This window comes from Ovis canadensis, chromosome 17 (assembly GCF_042477335.2).
Source record: "Ovis canadensis isolate MfBH-ARS-UI-01 breed Bighorn chromosome 17, ARS-UI_OviCan_v2, whole genome shotgun sequence".
Lineage (NCBI taxonomy): Eukaryota > Metazoa > Chordata > Mammalia > Artiodactyla > Bovidae > Ovis > Ovis canadensis.
The window spans coordinates 79,695,439-79,712,429 of record NC_091261.1 but is presented as its reverse complement, the minus strand read 5'-3'; the positions used below and the strand labels follow the sequence as shown (position 1 = coordinate 79,712,429).

Here is a 16,991-nt window from a genome sequence, read left to right as displayed (position 1 = left end):
AGATGGAGGAGCCACGTGGCGAGAAGTTAGACAGCCTCTCGGAGCCAAGAGCGGCCCTGGCGGTGGCCAGCGAGGAAACGGACCTCTGTTCGGCAGCTGCAGGAGCTGGAATGCGGCCAGCAGTCAGAAGGAGCCTGGAATCTGCCCCAGTCCCTCGCAAAAGGAATGCAGCCTGGCAGATGCTTTCATTTCGGCCTGATTCTAAGGCCCTGAGCAGAGAACCCAGCCGTGTGGGGCTCGGATGTCTGACTTATGGACCTGTGAACTGCTGAACGGGTGCAGAGCGGAGCCGGGCTGACAGGTTTGCCCCTGGCTTTCAGGCTCCTGCCTCAGCGAGCCGCCCTGTGAAGGGCCTAGTTCAGCGAGCCCCCCGGGCTCCACAGAAGGAGGACTTGGGCTCACCCCAACCACACCCTGACCACACATGCCCCCTCTTGACCTTTCTCTGTAAACAGAGGTGCTCTGTTGGCATCCTGGCCGCGAAAAACTGTCCCAGAAAGCCAAGAGCCCCCCCACCCCCACCCCCACCCCCGGAAGTCCTCAGCAAGGCCTTAGCGCCTGCCCTTCAGAGGTGAGGGGGCTCAGGGCAGGCCCTTTTTGTGAAGAAAACCGGACTCCTGAGGGCTGGCGAGCCTGGAGGCCTCGGTGCTGGGGCCCCACGGGACAGGCCTGGGACAGCCAGGCTGGCGGGGGTGGCCCCTCTGGCTAGGTAAAGCCTTGCCCCGCCTCCAGTGGCCTCGTGTGGAACTAACCTCCTGGATTTAGAGAAAGCCTTCGTCACTCGTGTGTCCTGAAGGTGAGGCATTCCTCAGTGAAAGGAAGGCTGACTCTGGGGTCCTTAGTGTCCCCACCCCCGGGTGCGCAGCTGGGTGGCCCCTGCCTGCCTCTGACCCCTTCCTTGCCTCGGGTTCCTCACCAGGCCATCCCCCTTTGCCTGCACACCCCTGACTCTGACCCTGCTCTTAGTTGGCGGGGCCAGTGTGTCTACATTATCCCTTAGCCTTTGCTCTGGGGGGTGGGGGGGGGTGGGGGGGTGGCGAATCAAAAGACTGCCTTTCGGGTGGCCCAGGTGCTAGAAGCTTCTTTCTGCCCTCAGCGTGTCCTTGTCCTCTGTTGCCCATCAGGAGGGAGGCAGGAGTTTCCCCTCCACGGAGGGCATGTGGTGTGCCAGGCCTCTGCCAGCCAGTGACCCTCAGGGCTGGGGACTCAGGAACAGGGAGGAAGGCAGTAAGGCCAAGGTTGCCGTGGGCAGGTGGCCTGGGCTTTATTACACCTGGTGGGTTGCCAGCTGCCTGCCCTGCAGCCTACCCCCCAACTGGCAGGTTACGTGGGCCGCTCCTGGGGCTGGTGTGCAGGGCTGGCCCGGCCCCTGCTTGGTGACAGTCTCCTCCTCAGCCTGGCCAAGGCGCGGATGGGGCTCTGGGTGCAGTTGGTCGGGGAGGTCACGTCCTCCGGGGAGGACTTGCCGGGCCGGCTGTGGGGCCGCAGTGGCGGGGATGCCTGGGGCTGGCCCGGCAGGGCCCTGCCTGCACTGGCTGGCCTGCTGCCCGGCGAGTGCCGCCTGCCCGGGACCCTGAGGGAAGACCAGACGGCAAGATCCCCCGTGAGCGAGCAAGTGACCGGGCTCCCCCCACCCCTGCCACGCGCCCCGCCTCTGACAAAGCCTCACTCACCCCAGGCATGTCCTTGGGGTCTGCGCTGGGGGCTCTGCTCCCTGGATTCCCTTGCCGCGAGGGGCCCAGAGCTGGTCCTCCGGGATCAGCTGCAAAGAAAACTGAGCTCAGCAAGGCCCAGGGGCCCTCTACACCCACCAGAGAGGGTGCCATAGAGGGCAGGGTTGGGGGGAGGGCTTGCACCTGTGGTCCACACCTTCCTCTGAGGGCCAGGTTTGGGAAGCCTCCTGGGGCCTATCAGCTCTTAAGTGTGGGAAGGTTTGCTTTTGGATGAGGCTCCTGGTGCACTTGAAATAAAGGCTCAAAGGGCTGGAGGGGGCTTGGAGGGGGAGGACATGTAGACACCCTCATGCCTGGCTGAATCTTGGGAGTCTTCACAGCAGGCACAGCTAAAACCAACTGCCGGGAGGGCCTCAGGTGCCAGGAGCAGGGCTGGTGGTGGGTTCCCCGGGGAAGCCCAAGACCTCCGCTGGGTTGGGGGGACCTCTTCCGAGTCCCCAGGGGCTGGCCTCTCTCGGGCTGGGGAGCCATGCTGCCCACCTTGAGGCCCCCCTGCTGGGCCACCTCCCGGATCTTGGACAGCATGGACCGCAGCCGCCCGTTCTCCTCCTGCAGGACCCGGATGCGGATGTCGTTGGCCTGCACCTGCCTCTCCATGTCATCCGTGACGTTGCCAGAGCCTATGGGGACGCACGCCTGGCACCGCACACCCAGCAGGTCGCCCTCTTGTGCCCAGCGGGACAGCACTTCCGAGGGCAGATGCACTGTGCCTTGGGCCGTGTGGCCCCACAGGCACGGGGAAGTGGGCGGGGTCGGTGCTCTGGGCCTCCCGCACCTTCCTTCTCCTGAGGCTTTGCCCCTGCTCCGTAGCCCCCTGCCTGCTGGGAGGTGACCGCAGCCTTGCAGAATTTGAGAGCTGGGGTGGGGGTGGGGGAACTGGAGCTCACTGAAGATTTAGCAAATAGGCAAGGAAGTGAAGCTCTTCCAAGGCTACCTGTTTTTGGAGGGCCCGAGAGACGGTGACTCTCCCAAAGTCATGGCCAGCTCCTGGGTTTGAGGGCCAGGAATTCAGCGAGGATGTTCCTTCCCACTGCTGGGGGATGGGTAATCCCCACTGACTGAACCAGGCAAGCTGCTGCCGCTCGGTATCCGTTTCCTGGTTCGTCACCTGCCTGTGGGTCGGTCGACAGGGCATCACGAGGCCCAGCACTCAGAACTGATGACCTACGTGACCAGCTAGATCGCAGTGGATCATCCTGCCAGCTCTGCACCAGATTCACCCAGAGCTCTAGGGGCTGGAGGACCCAGGTGGCCTGGCAGCCGGTCTTCTGAGCTGGGTCTCTAGCGCTCCCATGCCATGGGGTCCCAGACATTGGACAGTTGGGGTCATTGCGCCCTTGGAGCTGGCCCCATGGTGTGGTTTGGGGAGATGCCGGGATGGGGACACGGAAGCTGAGCCAGGGCTGGCATGTGACAGGGCACAGGCTACAGAGGCAGCCAGACCGGTGTCTGGACTCCGCTGTGTGACTCTGAGCAGTCACCTCACTGCTGGGCCTCTGTGTCCCTGTCCACACCAGGAGTGGACAACACAAAGCACCCGGGTGTCACGGGGGCTCTGGAGGCCACACGGCTGCACCCCCACCACCCTCGCTGCAGGCCCCAGTGTCCTGCCCAGACGAGCCCCCAGCCGCCCGCCTGCCCCAGGCCCCAGCGTGTCCTCTGCACCAAGCCCGGGGCCCTACTTTGGATCTGGGCTTCCGCGGGCCTGTGCAGGTCCGGGAAGGCCACCAGCAGCCTTTCCCGCTCCCTCAGGTCCACGAGCTCCCGTTCCAGCTCCGAGATGGTCAGCCGCAGGTCCGTGGTCGCCTGCTCCAGGCCTTGCTTTTCCCGCTGCAGGCTCTGTAGCAGCTCCTGGGGGCGGGGCAGGCTCCGAGCTGAGGACCCGCTCGCAGCCCCGCCCCCGGGAGGAGCCGGCCCCGCCCCGCCCCGCCCCGCCCCCCACCTGCTGGGCCTGGAGCTGGCACTGCCCCTGCTCTCTCTCGCCCTGCACGCTCTGCAGCTGCTCCTCCACGTGGGCCCGCTGGGCCTCGGCCTCGTCCAGGCTGCCCCGCAGCTCCTCGCGCTCCTGGTCCAGGCTGTCCAGCTGCTGCAGCAGGGCTCGCTGTTTGGCCTGCAGGGACTGAGCCGGGGGTGGGCGAGAGGCAGGCCGTGAGGGACACGGGAGGCGACCGTCCCCAAGCCCACCCCCTTGTGCTGCATCCCGTCTGTGCACCTGCGTGCAGCGGGAGGCGTGGAGGGCCGAAGCGAGCCGAATCACAGCCCCGGGCAAGGCCAGGCCCCTAGGCTTGCAGACCCCGCCCCCTGGAAAGCAGTTGGCTGACTCCCGCCAGCCTGGCTCCGCCCACTTCTTTCGAGTCGTGATCTCCACTCAGGAATTCTGAGGTCACCGGCATGTCCCCCCTCGGTGGAGTTTTGTCTCTCCGGACCCTTTGTTGTGGGAGCCCAGGCGCGGAGGAGGGCCCAGCCTCACCTCCTGGTGGCGGACCATGCTATCCACGCGGGCCTTCTCCTTGTCCAGCTCCGTGCTGGCCCAGCGGATCTGCTGGCTGGCCCCTTCCAGCCGCCCCGCCAGCAGCTCCACCTGCTGCTCCAGCTGCCGCACCTGCCGCTCGGCCTCCAACCGGTGCTCAGCCTCTGCCTGCAGCTGCTGGGCTTTGCTCTCTGCAGGAAGGAGCGCGTGTGGGAAGGGGCAGGGCCCGGGAGCACTGGGGACTCCCTGCACGGCCTCTGACCCAGGATGGGACCTGGGAAGGGGGGTGGGGGGGTACTGTCACAGCACGTCTCTGGGCCTCGGTGTTTGTCCTCAGCCACAGAGTGGGGCTCCAAGCCCTGCCCGAAGATGGGTGCTGGAAACAGAAGGCCCTCTCTGGGTGGGAGGTGGCATCACCCAGCGGTGTGGCCGGTCAGTCCCAGCCTCCTCTGTGGTTCCCTTGGCTTTGCCCCCGAAGCCCGGGAGACAGAGACTGGGGGATGGTGGTCTGGCCACTGAGCGAAGGGCTCAGGCGCCGGGCTCCACGGCGGGACTCCTCACCCACGGCCTGCGTGGACTCACGCTGCTGCTTCAGCTCCCCCTCCAGGGTGGCCACCTTCGTCTTGAGATCACTTGTTTCTGTGGCAGCCGCAAGAGAGAGGCCCTTCAGAGGCTCCCCAGGGCCTGGTGGGGGTTTCATGCCTAGTGCGCCCCACGCCATGGTGGGACACTTGGGAGGGGCTCTGGGGAGGTGCTGGCAGGCCTGGCCCCTCCACCCTGCTTTCTCTTGGGCGCTGCCACGTGTCTGCACCTCTCTGGGCCTCCATGTCCTCCCGGGGGGCGACAGGGTTGTTCAGAAAGGGCGGCAGCTCGCCCCAGCTCCCTCAGGCTTCACGACCTCCACGGGGGCTGGCCCGCTGCGAGGCTCAAGGCCATGTCTCTCTGCCTGACAGCTTCTGCGGAGGTCAGAGGGGCGCCTCTGCTGGCTGGGGGTACCAGAGTGGGGTGAGCTCCCATGAGTTCCCTTCAGTGACCCAAAGGAGTGTGTGAATCCCCCGGCCCCCTCGCCCCTCTGGTGGGACGACTCCTGTTCTCTACGCTCCTGCGTTCCCCAGCGGGATGGGGCTCAGGCTGCCGGCAGGGTAACCAGCCTGGCGAGCGCACCCCTTTCCCTGCCTTCTGTACCCTGAGTCTCCAGCCCAGGTTTCTTCCACCCCCTTGTTGCAGGGTTGGCTCCTGGGGGAGCCCGCGCTCGGAGGGCGCCAGGGCCCGGCTTCGGGGGCTGACCTGCGAGCAGCTGCTGCCTCTCGCGCTCCCACTGGGCCCGGCGCTGCTCGGCCTCCTCGGCCTGCCGCTGCCGCGCTGCCCCCTCCTGCTGCAGGGCCTGCTCCAGCTCGCCCACCTGCCTCCTCAGCCCGTCCTTCTGGCCCTCGGCCTCCTCCAGCTGGGCCCTGAGGGGCCCCATGAGCTTGCCGAGGCGCGCCAGGTCTTTGCTCTGCTCGGCCACCCAGAGGCCCACGGTGGCAGCCGGCAGTGGCCTGTGCCCCATGCTGTCCTGCACCAGCTGCTGGAAGCGGCCCAGTGACGAGGGCAGGTTCTGGCTCTGACACAGGTTGATGACCACCTTGCCCACCTCCCGCAGGCTGCCCTGGACGCTGGTGCACGCGTCACAGGGCACCAGGGCCGTCTCTACAGTCTGGGAGTGGACACTCCTGGTGTTCTCGGCCGTCCCGCCTGGACGCTGCAGCGAGACGCTGACAGGGAGGCTGTCCTGCTCTGGGCAGGCCTGGGGCAGGCCTGGCACTGGGGAGGGTGCCTTGACAAGCTGGGTGGTCCCCAGTTCCGGGCTCCTGGCAGGCTCGCCCTTGGCTGTGGGCTTGGAGGTGAGGGTCTCTCCTTGATTTGCCCTTTTCTGTGGTCAGGGAAAGAAAGGGAAGGCAGGTGAGGGAGACAGGCCTGGGTGGTGACCGGCTCCCCGGGGATTTCTGTGACAGCAGCCTCGCCCGATGCTCAAGCACTGGGATATGGCAGCAGCGTGCATGGGAGCGCGCCTCTCTCTGCTGCCTCCGTTACCAAGCCCAGGTCAATGCAGGTACCCGCCTGGCACTGGGAGAGTGACACGGTGACAGACACAGCTGCCGGGCGCGGGGCCCTTGCTGAGTGGACCCATCTGCCCGTGTGTCACCGAAGCCACTCTCGGTTTTGGCTTCCTTCCCGTTATGGTGACAGTGGTCCTGCCCACAGGTGGTTGTCAGGGTGACGGGGCGGCCCGGGACAAACGGGGCTCATCGTAAACCCCATCGGGGCTTCCCTGGGGACTCGGATGGTAAAGCATCTGCCTGCAATGTGGGAGACCCGGGTTCCATCCCTGGGTCTGGAAGATTCCCCTGGAGAAGGGAATGGCTACCCACTCCAGTATTCGTGCCTGGAGAATTCCCATGGAGAGAGGAGCCTGGTGGGCTATAGTCTATGGGGTCGCAGAGAGTCAAAAATGACTGAGTGACTAACACTTTCATAATCCCCATTACTCAAACACGCCCTGGGAGGTAAGGACTGTCGTCACTCCCACTGCACAGATGAACAAACTGAGGTTCAGAGTGGGCAGGAGTTTTCCAGAGTCCCAAGGTGTACACTACAGAGCCGGGAGGCCCCAGCGTGACCCTCAAGGCCTGCATTGCTAACTTCCAGAGTGGAGCCAGCAGCGGGCACGGTGCTCATGTGGTGGACGAGGCAGCTGGGGCTGATGGGCTGGCGTGAGGGTGACCGCAGCTGGGAAGGGGAGTGGTGGACGCACCTGGAGGGCCGCCTGCTGGCTAAGCATGCCCAGCCTCAGCAGACTGTTCCAGAAGCGTCGTACTGTGAGCCCCACAGACATGCAGGGCCCTGCAGCCCGGGCCGGGGGCACTATCTGCTCCAAGGTCAGGTTCTCCAGGTAGCTCGCACAGCTCTGGAGCAGCAGCAGGAGCCTGCAGGCGGAGACGGTAGGGTCGACTGGGGCAGAGCCTGGTGCCAACGCACCCTGGCACCACAAGTCCAGTGGCCTTCGGCCAGTGAGGCTGGCCTGGGCCTCAGGGGCTCGGAGCATCTCACAATATGCTCTGCACAACCCAAGAGCCACTTCCTCCAGGAAGCCTTCTCTGAAGGCTAAGCTTGGGGCCTCTCTGGGGCCTCCTAGGTGGTAGCACTTCTGCCTGGCTGTTCCCCACTGGACTGGGAGGCTCTGGGAGGCTGGATGCTCAGGACGTGCTGGCTGAGTGGCCACCTTCCGTCACAGGGCTCAGAATCTTTACCTCACAGAGGACACCAATGAAGCCGCGCATGGGGGAGGCCGCACACGCCTCAGGGCAAGGGTGCGGGGCAGTGCGCCCTGTGGTTTCCTGATTCTAGGTGTGTGTATGTGTGTTGCGGGGGGTGGGGGGGAACTTCTCCTGTGTGACGGGCTGCTTCTGTGACAGCAGAGGCTGGAGGGAGAGAGGTAGGTCCCTCTCCTCCCCTGAGTGAGGGGGCTAATTTTAAGGTAAAGGGGTGTTGGGGAGAGACACAGGCATTTGCATGGGAACCTGGCTGTTTTAAAAGAAGACGAAAGAACTGTGTTTATAAGACAGACCAGGCAGAAAAGTGACTTTTAGTTGCTGCAGGTACAGGAGGGCTGTCCAAACCCCCCAGGGCCTTGGGCAGACAGGGCCTGGGGGAGAGGGTGCTGAGCGCCTCCCAGCCCTGCCCCTCTCTGGCCGAGGTGTCCTCTTCTGTGAATTGTGACAATGAATGAGCAGCGTGGGGGTGGGGTGGGGTGGGTGGAGGGTGGCCTGGACAGAGCGGCCAGGCGAGGGCTGGGAAGACATGTCAGCATCAGCTTCCTAGAAGGCCATGGGTAGACTGGGCTGTGCCGGGCGGGTGGGCCTTGGCCAGACCAGAAGGGAGTGTGTGGGGCCTTCCTGGGAGAGGGTGCAGCAGCGAAGGAAGGAGAGTGTGTTCTGGGCTCACACCCCTTCCGCCCCTCATAGGGTCCCAGAAGCACTTTCCCGCCTACAGCTCCTCTAGGCCTCTGAGTGGTTAGTTACCCCAGGCCTCTTTGTCCCCAGGCAGGTCATCCCCAAGCCCCTGGGGTCCCCGCCTGTTGGGCCCCGTGACCTCATTAGCATGCAAGGTTTGGAGCCTGGGCTGCGGTCCCCAGGGAGTGGAGGCTGATGACCCTGCTAACATGAATGACGCTATAAAAGCGATGGTGCTGCAGGAGGGGAGTCCAGTGACCTCTTCCCAGCAGGGCCAGGGTGTGGACAAGTGCACCCCGTGTCTGGTCCCACGACACAGAGAAGGGACAGGATAGAGCCTGCGGTGGAGACTCTGAGCAGCAGATGTAGCATCCTCGGCGTGCAGAAACCCTAAGAGGCAGCTGGAGAAGCAGGTGGCAGAGCCGCGGTGCCACATGCACCAACGGGGTGGCCGGCAACTCCCTGAAGATGGATGGTGAGACACGGCGCGACATGGCACGAGAAGCGGGCGCCTTGAGGGGCCTGAGCTGACCTAGCCCTGGACGGCATGCACTCAAAGGTGATGGCTGTCACCGCCGGTGCTGGAGGGGGGTCCCAGGGCTGCTGCTGGGGTTTGAGGGGTGGGGGCTGGCATCCTGCGGTGAGCGGGTTCGGGTGAGGCCCTCACCTATCGATGACCAGCTCCAGCAGCACAGCGTGGGCCAGCTGCGTGAACTCGGGGTCGCCCGGCACGTGGTCATAATGCTCCAGCAGGGCCACCATATCCAGGTCACAGGCCGCGCGGTCGGGGAACTTCCAGGAGGGGAAGCGCACGGGCCCGGCACGGGAGAACACGTCGACGATGGCACCCTGCAGGTCGGTAAGGTCCTTGCGCAGGCTGTCCATGCAGGCCGGGCTGCCCAGTAGGTGCGCCATCCTCGTGGCTCCTGGGGTGGGGCAGAGAGGGCCCCCCATGAGCCAAAGCCATGTGGCTGCTGCTGGGGGAAGCTTCTGGAAGCCCAAGAAAACCTGCTAAAATCTAACCTTGACAGCGGGGAGAAGACTGTTGCCTGGCCCCCTCGGGACCTGCTTGTGGGTGACCTCACCAGCCTCCCTCTTATCCACCCCACCCCATGCCCACGTGGCCGAGTCCATTGGTCCACAGCTCCTCTGAGGACCTGTGTGCCAGGCCCCTGCTAAATGCTGGGTGCCTAACAGCTGTGTTCCCAGGCAAGAACACTGGAGTGGGTTGCCATTTCCTCCTCCAGGGGATCTCCCCAACCCAGAGATCGAGCCTGTCTCTTGTGTCTCCTGCATCGTAGGTGGATTCTTTACCTCTGGGCCACCGGGGAAGCCCGTTTATTTTTATTTATTTATACAGCTGTGCAGGAGGATGTACCTGCTGGCCACCCCTCTCTGAGCAAAACCCTGGACAGGCCGCTGACAACTAAGAGAGAGCTGTAGCTACAGCATGACGGGGAGCGCTGGGCCACCCCTGGCCACTGTCGCCTCCTGCTTGGGCCGCTGCTGCAGCTGCCAGCTGGGCCACTGGCCTACCCGCTGGAATCTGATCCACATCTGCTATGGAGATCTGGGCCAAGCCTATCTGACCACATTACACTGGCTGACAGCCCCCTGGGACTCTCTCTGGCCCTGGGGAGAAAGGCTGCCCCTCAGTACACCCCTCCCCTTGTCCTCTCTCCGCTCCCCTGTCCCCTCCACTCCGCACACCGTCAGCTACAAGCAGCAGCTCCCATGCGGGCACTCGTTTCTGAAACTGTGCCCATCTGTTTCCTCTGGGTCACACCTCCCCCACTGCAGTGTGACCTGGCCACCTGGGCAGGGACCCTAGGGCCTGCCTGTACCCACAGAGGCAGGGAAACCCAGAGGGCCCCAGGGTAGTTCCTGAGGGCCAGCCAGCCTCCCAGAGGGCTGGCCCTCTCCTCACCTCTCTATAGGTGTCTGTCCGTGGAGCTGGACATCTGAGTGTGCCCGGCTCTCAGACTTGCCTGCAGGCTCTGGGGCTCAAGGTCAGATGCTCAGCCAGCTGCCTGGCTTCCCGGGTCCAGCCCTTCAGTCCCTGGGAGTAGATTAAGGGAGAGTGAGGGAGTGTGCACTCTGGGAGGGCTTCTTGGGAGGAGGTTGCCATGGAAGAAGTGGGCTACCCCAAGCGGGAGGAGCAGTGAGGGCTGCTGGCCTTGAGCTCGGGGCGCCGCTGGCTCTGACCACGAGACCTGCTGGGTGTCACTCCCCAAATCCACCTCCTTTAAACAGATGAGGGAACTGAGGCTCTGGGAAGTTAGGGGGCTAGGCCGAGGTCACTCAGGGAGCTGGCATTCTTGTGTCCAACATCTCTGCTCTGACTTCAGGCAGTGCTACTTCTAGAGCAGCACTGTCTAAAAGAAATACAATGTGAGCCACATTCGGGACTGAAAATTCTATACTCACCACATTAAAAAAAAAAAAGTAAAAAGAGGTAAATTAATTTTAATAACATATATTATTTAGCTTACTATACTGAAAATATCTCTTCAATGTGAAATCAGTATAAAGATATTGTCTTAAAAATCCAATGTCTATGTGACATGCATAGCACATCCCAATTTGGGCCAGCCACCACTTTCAAATACAGTACCACATGGGCTGGTGGCCACTGCACTGGACAGAGCAGGGGGCGGGGGTCAGATCCAGTGTTCAGTAAGCAAAAAAAAAAAATAAATAAAGGTGACTGAGTAGCTACTATGTGCTGGGCACTGTCTTTAAAGAATAGGGACAGAGCAGGGCACACAGCCCAGGCCACCAGCAAGCACCACCTCTGGCTGAGGGTCTCTGCAGGAAGTAAGTCATGGCTGTGTCAGTACAGCAGTTCCACCCACAGCTGGGGTGATATGGGTGGAAACGCACACAGGTCACAAACACACACAGGTCAACGTCTCACGTACATATGTTGCCCCAGTGATGACGTCTCCTGAGATGTCACCCGTGAGATGTTATGTCCCCAAAGGATGAGGCAGAAAGAAATGCAAAAACCGCCTGAAACATTCTGGGTTTCCCTCCTGGAACTGCAAGAAGGAAATACATAAAGCAAACAAGAAATCCCACCCTGGGAGGAGGGGTTCTCAGGAGGTACAGGACCTGGAACTCAGGAGCTTGCTTGTGTAGACGCAAAGACACAATAACCTGTTTGCCCTCAAATAACTACAGTGGCCCTCTGGGGCCAGATGTTAGATTATGGTTCTTTTAAAAAAATTTTATTTATTTTTGACTCTCTAGTTGTGGCCTTTGGGCTCAGTAGCTGTGGTGGGTGGGCCTAGTTAGCCCCTTGGTATGTGGAATCTTAGTTCCCCCACCAGGGATTAAACCTGCAACCCTTGAACTGGAAGGTGGATTTTTAACCACTGGACCACCAGGGAAGGCCCCAGATTCTGATCCTGATGAGCAGCAGCAAATGCCAAAGCCGCAAGAATATACAAGAGGAGAACACAACACTGAGAAGACATCCGAGGTTACCCTGCATCGTTTCTTCCGAACAGCGGGAATTTGCACATATAAGCCTGGTTTGAGAACCACGTGTGTGTGTGTGTCAAGTGAAGGAGCATTGGACACAAGCTTTCTCCATCGTTCCTGGGTCTTGAGTAGAATCCTTAGCCTGAAGCTTCCAGCCCTGCACTGCTTCTGAGGTCATACAAGTGATGGCACTAACTGAGCCACCACTAGCCTGGGGTGGGAGCAGCTGGTAACCTTGCCTCTCCATAGGTCCCTCAGCCCAAGGTGGATTTTAACCCACAAAGGAGTGAAGGAACCTTTCCTTCGCTTCTGTTCAACATTCAAGTCCCTTCTTTGTCTTAAGCCCTGGGACCCTACCCTTCAGGTAAAGATTATGCCTACCTCCTGACCAGTGGGCTTCCCTGGTGGCTCAGACATCTGCTTCCAATGAGGGAGACCTGGGTTCGATCCCTGGGTCAGGAAGACCCCCTGGAGAAGGAAATGGCAACCCACTCCAGTACTCTTGCCTGGAAAATCCCATGGACGGAGGAGCCTGGTATGCTACAGTCCGTGGGGTTGCAAAGAGTCAGACACGACTGAGCGATTTCACATATCCTGACCAGTGCACCCATGGAAATGCTTTGGAAACTCTAAACCCATCTATATAGCAGCGTCAGTCTCTGACTCAGGATTGCTAACTGCCTGGATACCCCGGGGGGATACTGAAGGAATCCAGTGAAGACAAAGCAAGTAACCAAGTAAGCGCACCAGTAGAACAGTAAGAAAGGCCTGGGTTTGGATTCCCACTCCACCATGTAAACTGAAGATCTGTAAATGAGTTGCTCTGGGAAACAAATGATGGAATGCATGTAGTGTTTGGGACAGAGTCTGGCTCATGGTACATGTTCAACAAATCCTAACTATCGTTATAATTCAACGTTAATAGTAACACTAACATCAATCAGCTATGGTGCGAGAAAGAGACACGGGAGGAGACTTGGGAGGGCATCTTTTCCTATCACTCCCCCCGCCACACCCCCATTTCATCGGTGAAGAAACTGAAGTCCAGGCAAGGCTTCAGAGCCAGACACATTCTGGAGTTAGGAGGGAGGGGAGAGGGGAAAGGGAAGAGAAGCCCCCAGGAGGAGAAGCGAAAAGAGGGGGATCTGGGTGTGCCAGGGGGCGGGGAAGTGGCCCGCCGGGACCAACCTGCGGACGTGAGGGGTGGAGCCTAAAGAAGAAACCTAGATCTGAGTGGGTCCACCCGGTTGGAGGGCGGGACTATGGAAGGCGGGGGTGGAACTGGAAAAGACAGGACCGCGGGAAAAGGGACCAGTGGGAATTAGGGATTGAGACTTGGGAAGGGGTCTGGAGGATGTGGACCTGAAGTATAGAAGGGCTTGGAAGAACAGGCAGGCGGAGATCTGGCCAAAGTGGGAGCCCAGTGGGAGAGAACCCGGGATTTAGAAGGCGGGGGTCGGAGGGAGAGGGGAAATGGCCTGGCAGAGTAAAGGAGAGGGGGATCCGGGCGTCGGGGCGGAAGATGTAAAAAGTCTCACCAGTCTCCGGCGTCGCAGCCTCAGCCCCTGTGTCTGGCGGGTTCTTGGAACTGCCCCCAGGCGCTCCTGCAGCTCCGGGGATCCGGTGCAAAACCTAGCCCCGCTGCCCTGCCGCTGCCATGGCAACGGCGTCTCGCTCGTGGGAAGGGCAGGAAGTGATGTCACGGAGAAGGGGCGGGCCCGGACGTGCGTCAGCCTCGCCCCCTCGGCGACAACTCGGTCGGCCGCCGCCATCTTGAGAGCTTGTCGTACTGTTGGTGCGGTAAGGCGCTTTGACGCCGCACCGCTCACCTACACCGAGGCGGACTGGCAGCCCTGAGCGTCGCAGTCATGCCGGCCGGACCCGTGCAGGCGGTGCCCCCGCCGCCGCCCGCGGCCACCGAGCCCAAACAGGTACGGCGAGTTCTGCACCTCCACCGGCCGCTTGAGCAGGCCTGGGCCCTCGCCTCCGACGCGGGCGCTCCTAACTCGTGCAGGAAGGAGCTGCCGTTTAGGAGGATTTGGGGGGACTCCAAGTCCCAGGAGGCAGCGCGCTTCCCGCCTGCCTTCGGGTAGCGGAAGAAGCCTTATTAGTGCCGTGGATCTCAAACTGAGGTCCGCGGACCAGCAGCAAATGGGAGTTGATTAGAAATGCTGATTTCCCACCCCAGATCTTCTAAAATCAGAATTTGCGTTTTTAATAAGATCCCACGGTGATTCATTAACGTTTGAGAAGCCCTGTTCTAGCGCATCCTCCGGTCTCGTGTGGTTAATTGGGCCCACCGGCCCCCAGCCTTTGCTCTGGAGTCCCTAATTACCCAGCTTGCAGGGTACATCTTTGAATGTTAACTCTCAGCGTTTGTTTTCTGCTTACCGTAAGCCCGGCACCGTGCCAGGCTACGATATTAGCCAAATGAGTGAAGCACAATTCGTGCTTTATTTAGGGAGCTCAGGGACTAGTGGGGAGACAGATATGAGAGAATACTAGTAAATATCGTCTCAGTCACCACAAATGATACTGTTTCAGACAGCCCTTAAAAAGATTCAGCTGAGGAAGAGGGACGGGGTCAATAATTGCAGTGATAATTGCAGGGTATTAGGAATGAGGCAGGAATTCTTTTTTAAACGTTAAACTTTTTATTTTGTATCGGAATATAGCTGATTATCAGTGTTGTGGTAGTTTCAGCTGAAAAGCAAAGGACTCAGCCATGCATATCCACGCAGTTGTCCTCCCCCACATCCCACGCCCACGCAGGCTACCACATAACTTTGAGTAGGGTTCCTTGTGACAGACAGTAAGTCCTTGTTGGTTATCCATTTGGAATATAGCAACGTGTACATGACCTTCCCAAACTCCCCAACTATTCCTCCCCCCGGTAACCATACATTTGTTTTCGAAGTCTGTTAGTCTCCTTTTGTTTTGTAAGTCCATTTGTGTCATTTCATTTTGGATTCCACATATAAGGGAGGCCATATGGTATTTCCCCTTCTTTGTCTGACTTATTTCACTCAGCATGACACTCTGAGTCCGTCCATGTTGCTGCAAATGGCATCATTTCATTCTTTTTAGTGGCTGAATAATATTCCATCACATATACGTACCACATCTTTATCCATTCATCTGTCGATGGATATTTGGCTTGCTTCCATGTCCTGTGCTGTGTGCTGTGCTTAGTTGCTCAGTTGTGTCTGACTCTTTGCAACCCCATGCACTGTAGTCCGCCAGGCTTCTTTGTCCATGGGGATTCTCCATGCAGTACTGAAGTGGGTTGCCATGCCCTCCTCCAGGGGCTGAACCCAGGTCTTTTGCATTGCAGGTGGATTCTTTACTGTCTGAGCCACCAGGGAAGCCCAGGAATACTGGAGTGGGTAGCCTATCCTTTCTCCAGGGGATCTTCCTGACCCAGGAGTCAAACTGGGGTCTCCTGCATTGCAGGCGGATTCCTTACCAGCTGAGCTCCCAGGGAAGCCCTTCCACATCTTGGCTATTTTAAACAGTGGAGGCAGCAATTCTAATCCACGTCGCTTTTATGGGCTAGAGGAGAGCTTAAGGTAGGCGAGGCCCATGGGATGTAAGCTAAGTTGTGTTTAGAAGGATGAGTCAGTTCACCAGGTAGGTGATGGGGCAGGCAAATACCATTCTTTATTCATTCAGCAAATTTATTTATTGAGCATATCCTATCTGTTGACCACTGCAAGTACCTCTGTAACCCTGGCATTTTCCCAGTATTCGTGGAAAAATAAGCCAGGTAAAGCCACCTAAGTGCAGAGGTACCGAGGTCTGAGTCAGACAGTGCTTCTGGTCAAGGGTAAAGAAGGTTAAAGCATGGAGTTGGGAAAGTGGTACTTAAGAGCTGTATTACTGGCGATTTGAACTCTTCCTAGCAGGCTTTTGGGAGAAGAGCGGGATGTAAGCTGGAGACTGACGTGTTTGTGTTGCAGAAATGGAGGTAGACAGTGATGTGGAGAATTGCTCGGAGGAAAGATTGGTCATGTTATTTGAAAGACGTTGAGGGCCTGGCCTACACTGTGGCTGGGGCGTGGGGCAGAGGGCGCCGGCACGCTGACGGCACGGAAGGGCTGATGTGCAAGCTCTCCCTCTGAACTGATGCGCTGGGATCCTGGTTCTGCCACGTGGGCTTCCTCAGGGAGGGGTCTCCGTTTCTTAGCTTGTCCTCTGTAGAATGACAGTAGTGAGAATGCTTAACGTCGCGGGCCCGTAAGGCTTATAGATGTAATCTGCTTCAGGTGCTCAGAGAAGGATGTAGAACCTACTCTGTGCTTGAGAAGTGTTCCTTATCACTGAAAGTGGAGGTTGAGGAAAGGAGAAGAGACCCACGTTTCTGCCCTGGATGACTGGAGGCACGGTTGGCCGTCCATGAGGAGGGTGGTTAGAGATGAAAGTGCCCGGGACCGTGGGCTCTTACAGCTCTGTGGCCACATGAGAGTGACGGGGGGCATTGGTGTGGGCAGGATGGTGTGGCCTAGAGGTGCTGGGGAAGTGGAGGATGCGCTGTCAGTGCCTACTGAGGACAGTGTGAGTCTGAAAAGAGGACAGAATTTGGGGGACACTCACAATATAGGTCAGGGGGTGAAACAAGAGCCAGGAGGGAGACTTGGGTGGAATGGTGGGCAAGAGAGACAGGTGAGGATAGGGCCTGGGAGGTGAGGCTCTTGTGATGGGGTGGTCACTGGTCTCACGGCCAGATAACCACAATAGCTGGCCATAGGCTGTCTTTCTTGACTTTGGCAAGAGCCCTTGATAGGAATGGGGATCAGATGGGAGGTGAGGAAGTGGGGGCGACAAGACTGAGGGCACACGGGCTGTTGAGCTACCAGAGGAAGGCGGGGGGAAGGTGGTGGCAGTCAGGAACGTGAGGGCGGCGGAGGAACTTTCTAACATGAGAGGCTTGACCCTTTGTTAGAGGAAGAAGCTGGTGAGGAAAGAGGATTGGAACTTACAGGGCAGTTAACGCTGAGCATTCCAATGGTTTCACCTCTTGAATGTTGAATGGTGGTTTAGACCGTGGAATGGGTGTAGAGGGAAAGGGCATTCAAGGCAGGAGTGGCTAGCAAGGAGTTTCCCATTTCTTTATTCAGCAGACGGTGGTGAAATATCCTATATTAGGCATATCCAAGGATGTGGGGATACAGACATGGCCTTCTGGATTCTGGTTTCTCAGAATGTGGTCAGATCCATGTCCCATCATTCCCCTGCCCACACATGTGAATCACCTGGACGCTTGGTGAAAATGCAGACTCCCGGTGTCACAGAGATAGTCCAGCGAGGGGG

At 59.5% G+C, this 16,991-nt stretch overlaps 2 protein-coding genes across 5 annotated transcripts in view; one reads left to right on the top strand and one right to left on the bottom strand.

The window, feature by feature from the left end:
• Positions 1–17: 17 nt before the first annotated feature.
• CCDC157 (coiled-coil domain containing 157) lies at positions 18–13,707 on the bottom strand. Of its 4 annotated transcripts, XM_069557262.1 has the most exons (13): positions 13,220–13,693; positions 10,123–10,254; positions 8,863–9,121; positions 6,998–7,169; positions 5,491–6,115; positions 4,765–4,842; positions 4,204–4,394; positions 3,676–3,852; positions 3,416–3,584; positions 2,214–2,353; positions 1,674–1,762; positions 1,309–1,573; positions 18–105 (listed from the first exon to the last, which is right to left on the bottom strand). In XM_069557262.1, the coding sequence occupies exons 3-12, from the start codon at positions 9,108–9,110 to the stop codon at positions 1,324–1,326; spliced, it is 2,139 nt and encodes a 712-aa protein (XP_069413363.1). In that variant the 5' UTR covers positions 9,111–9,121; positions 10,123–10,254; positions 13,220–13,693; the 3' UTR covers positions 18–105; positions 1,309–1,323. The 4 variants fall into 4 exon arrangements, with proteins under 4 accessions (XP_069413363.1, XP_069413361.1, XP_069413364.1 ...); XM_069557260.1 differs by lacking the exon at positions 18–105 and having other exon boundaries at positions 1,240–1,573; XM_069557263.1 differs by lacking the exon at positions 18–105 and having other exon boundaries at positions 1,240–1,573; positions 4,786–4,842.
• Positions 13,385–16,991, top strand: part of SF3A1 (splicing factor 3a subunit 1) — an 18,639-nt gene continuing 15,032 nt past the window's right edge. Inside the window, exon 1 of the mRNA XM_069557259.1 lies at positions 13,385–13,612. Coding sequence (XP_069413360.1) covers positions 13,550–13,612 — 63 coding nt within the window. The 5' untranslated portion in view covers positions 13,385–13,549. The remainder of the gene's footprint in view (positions 13,613–16,991) is intronic.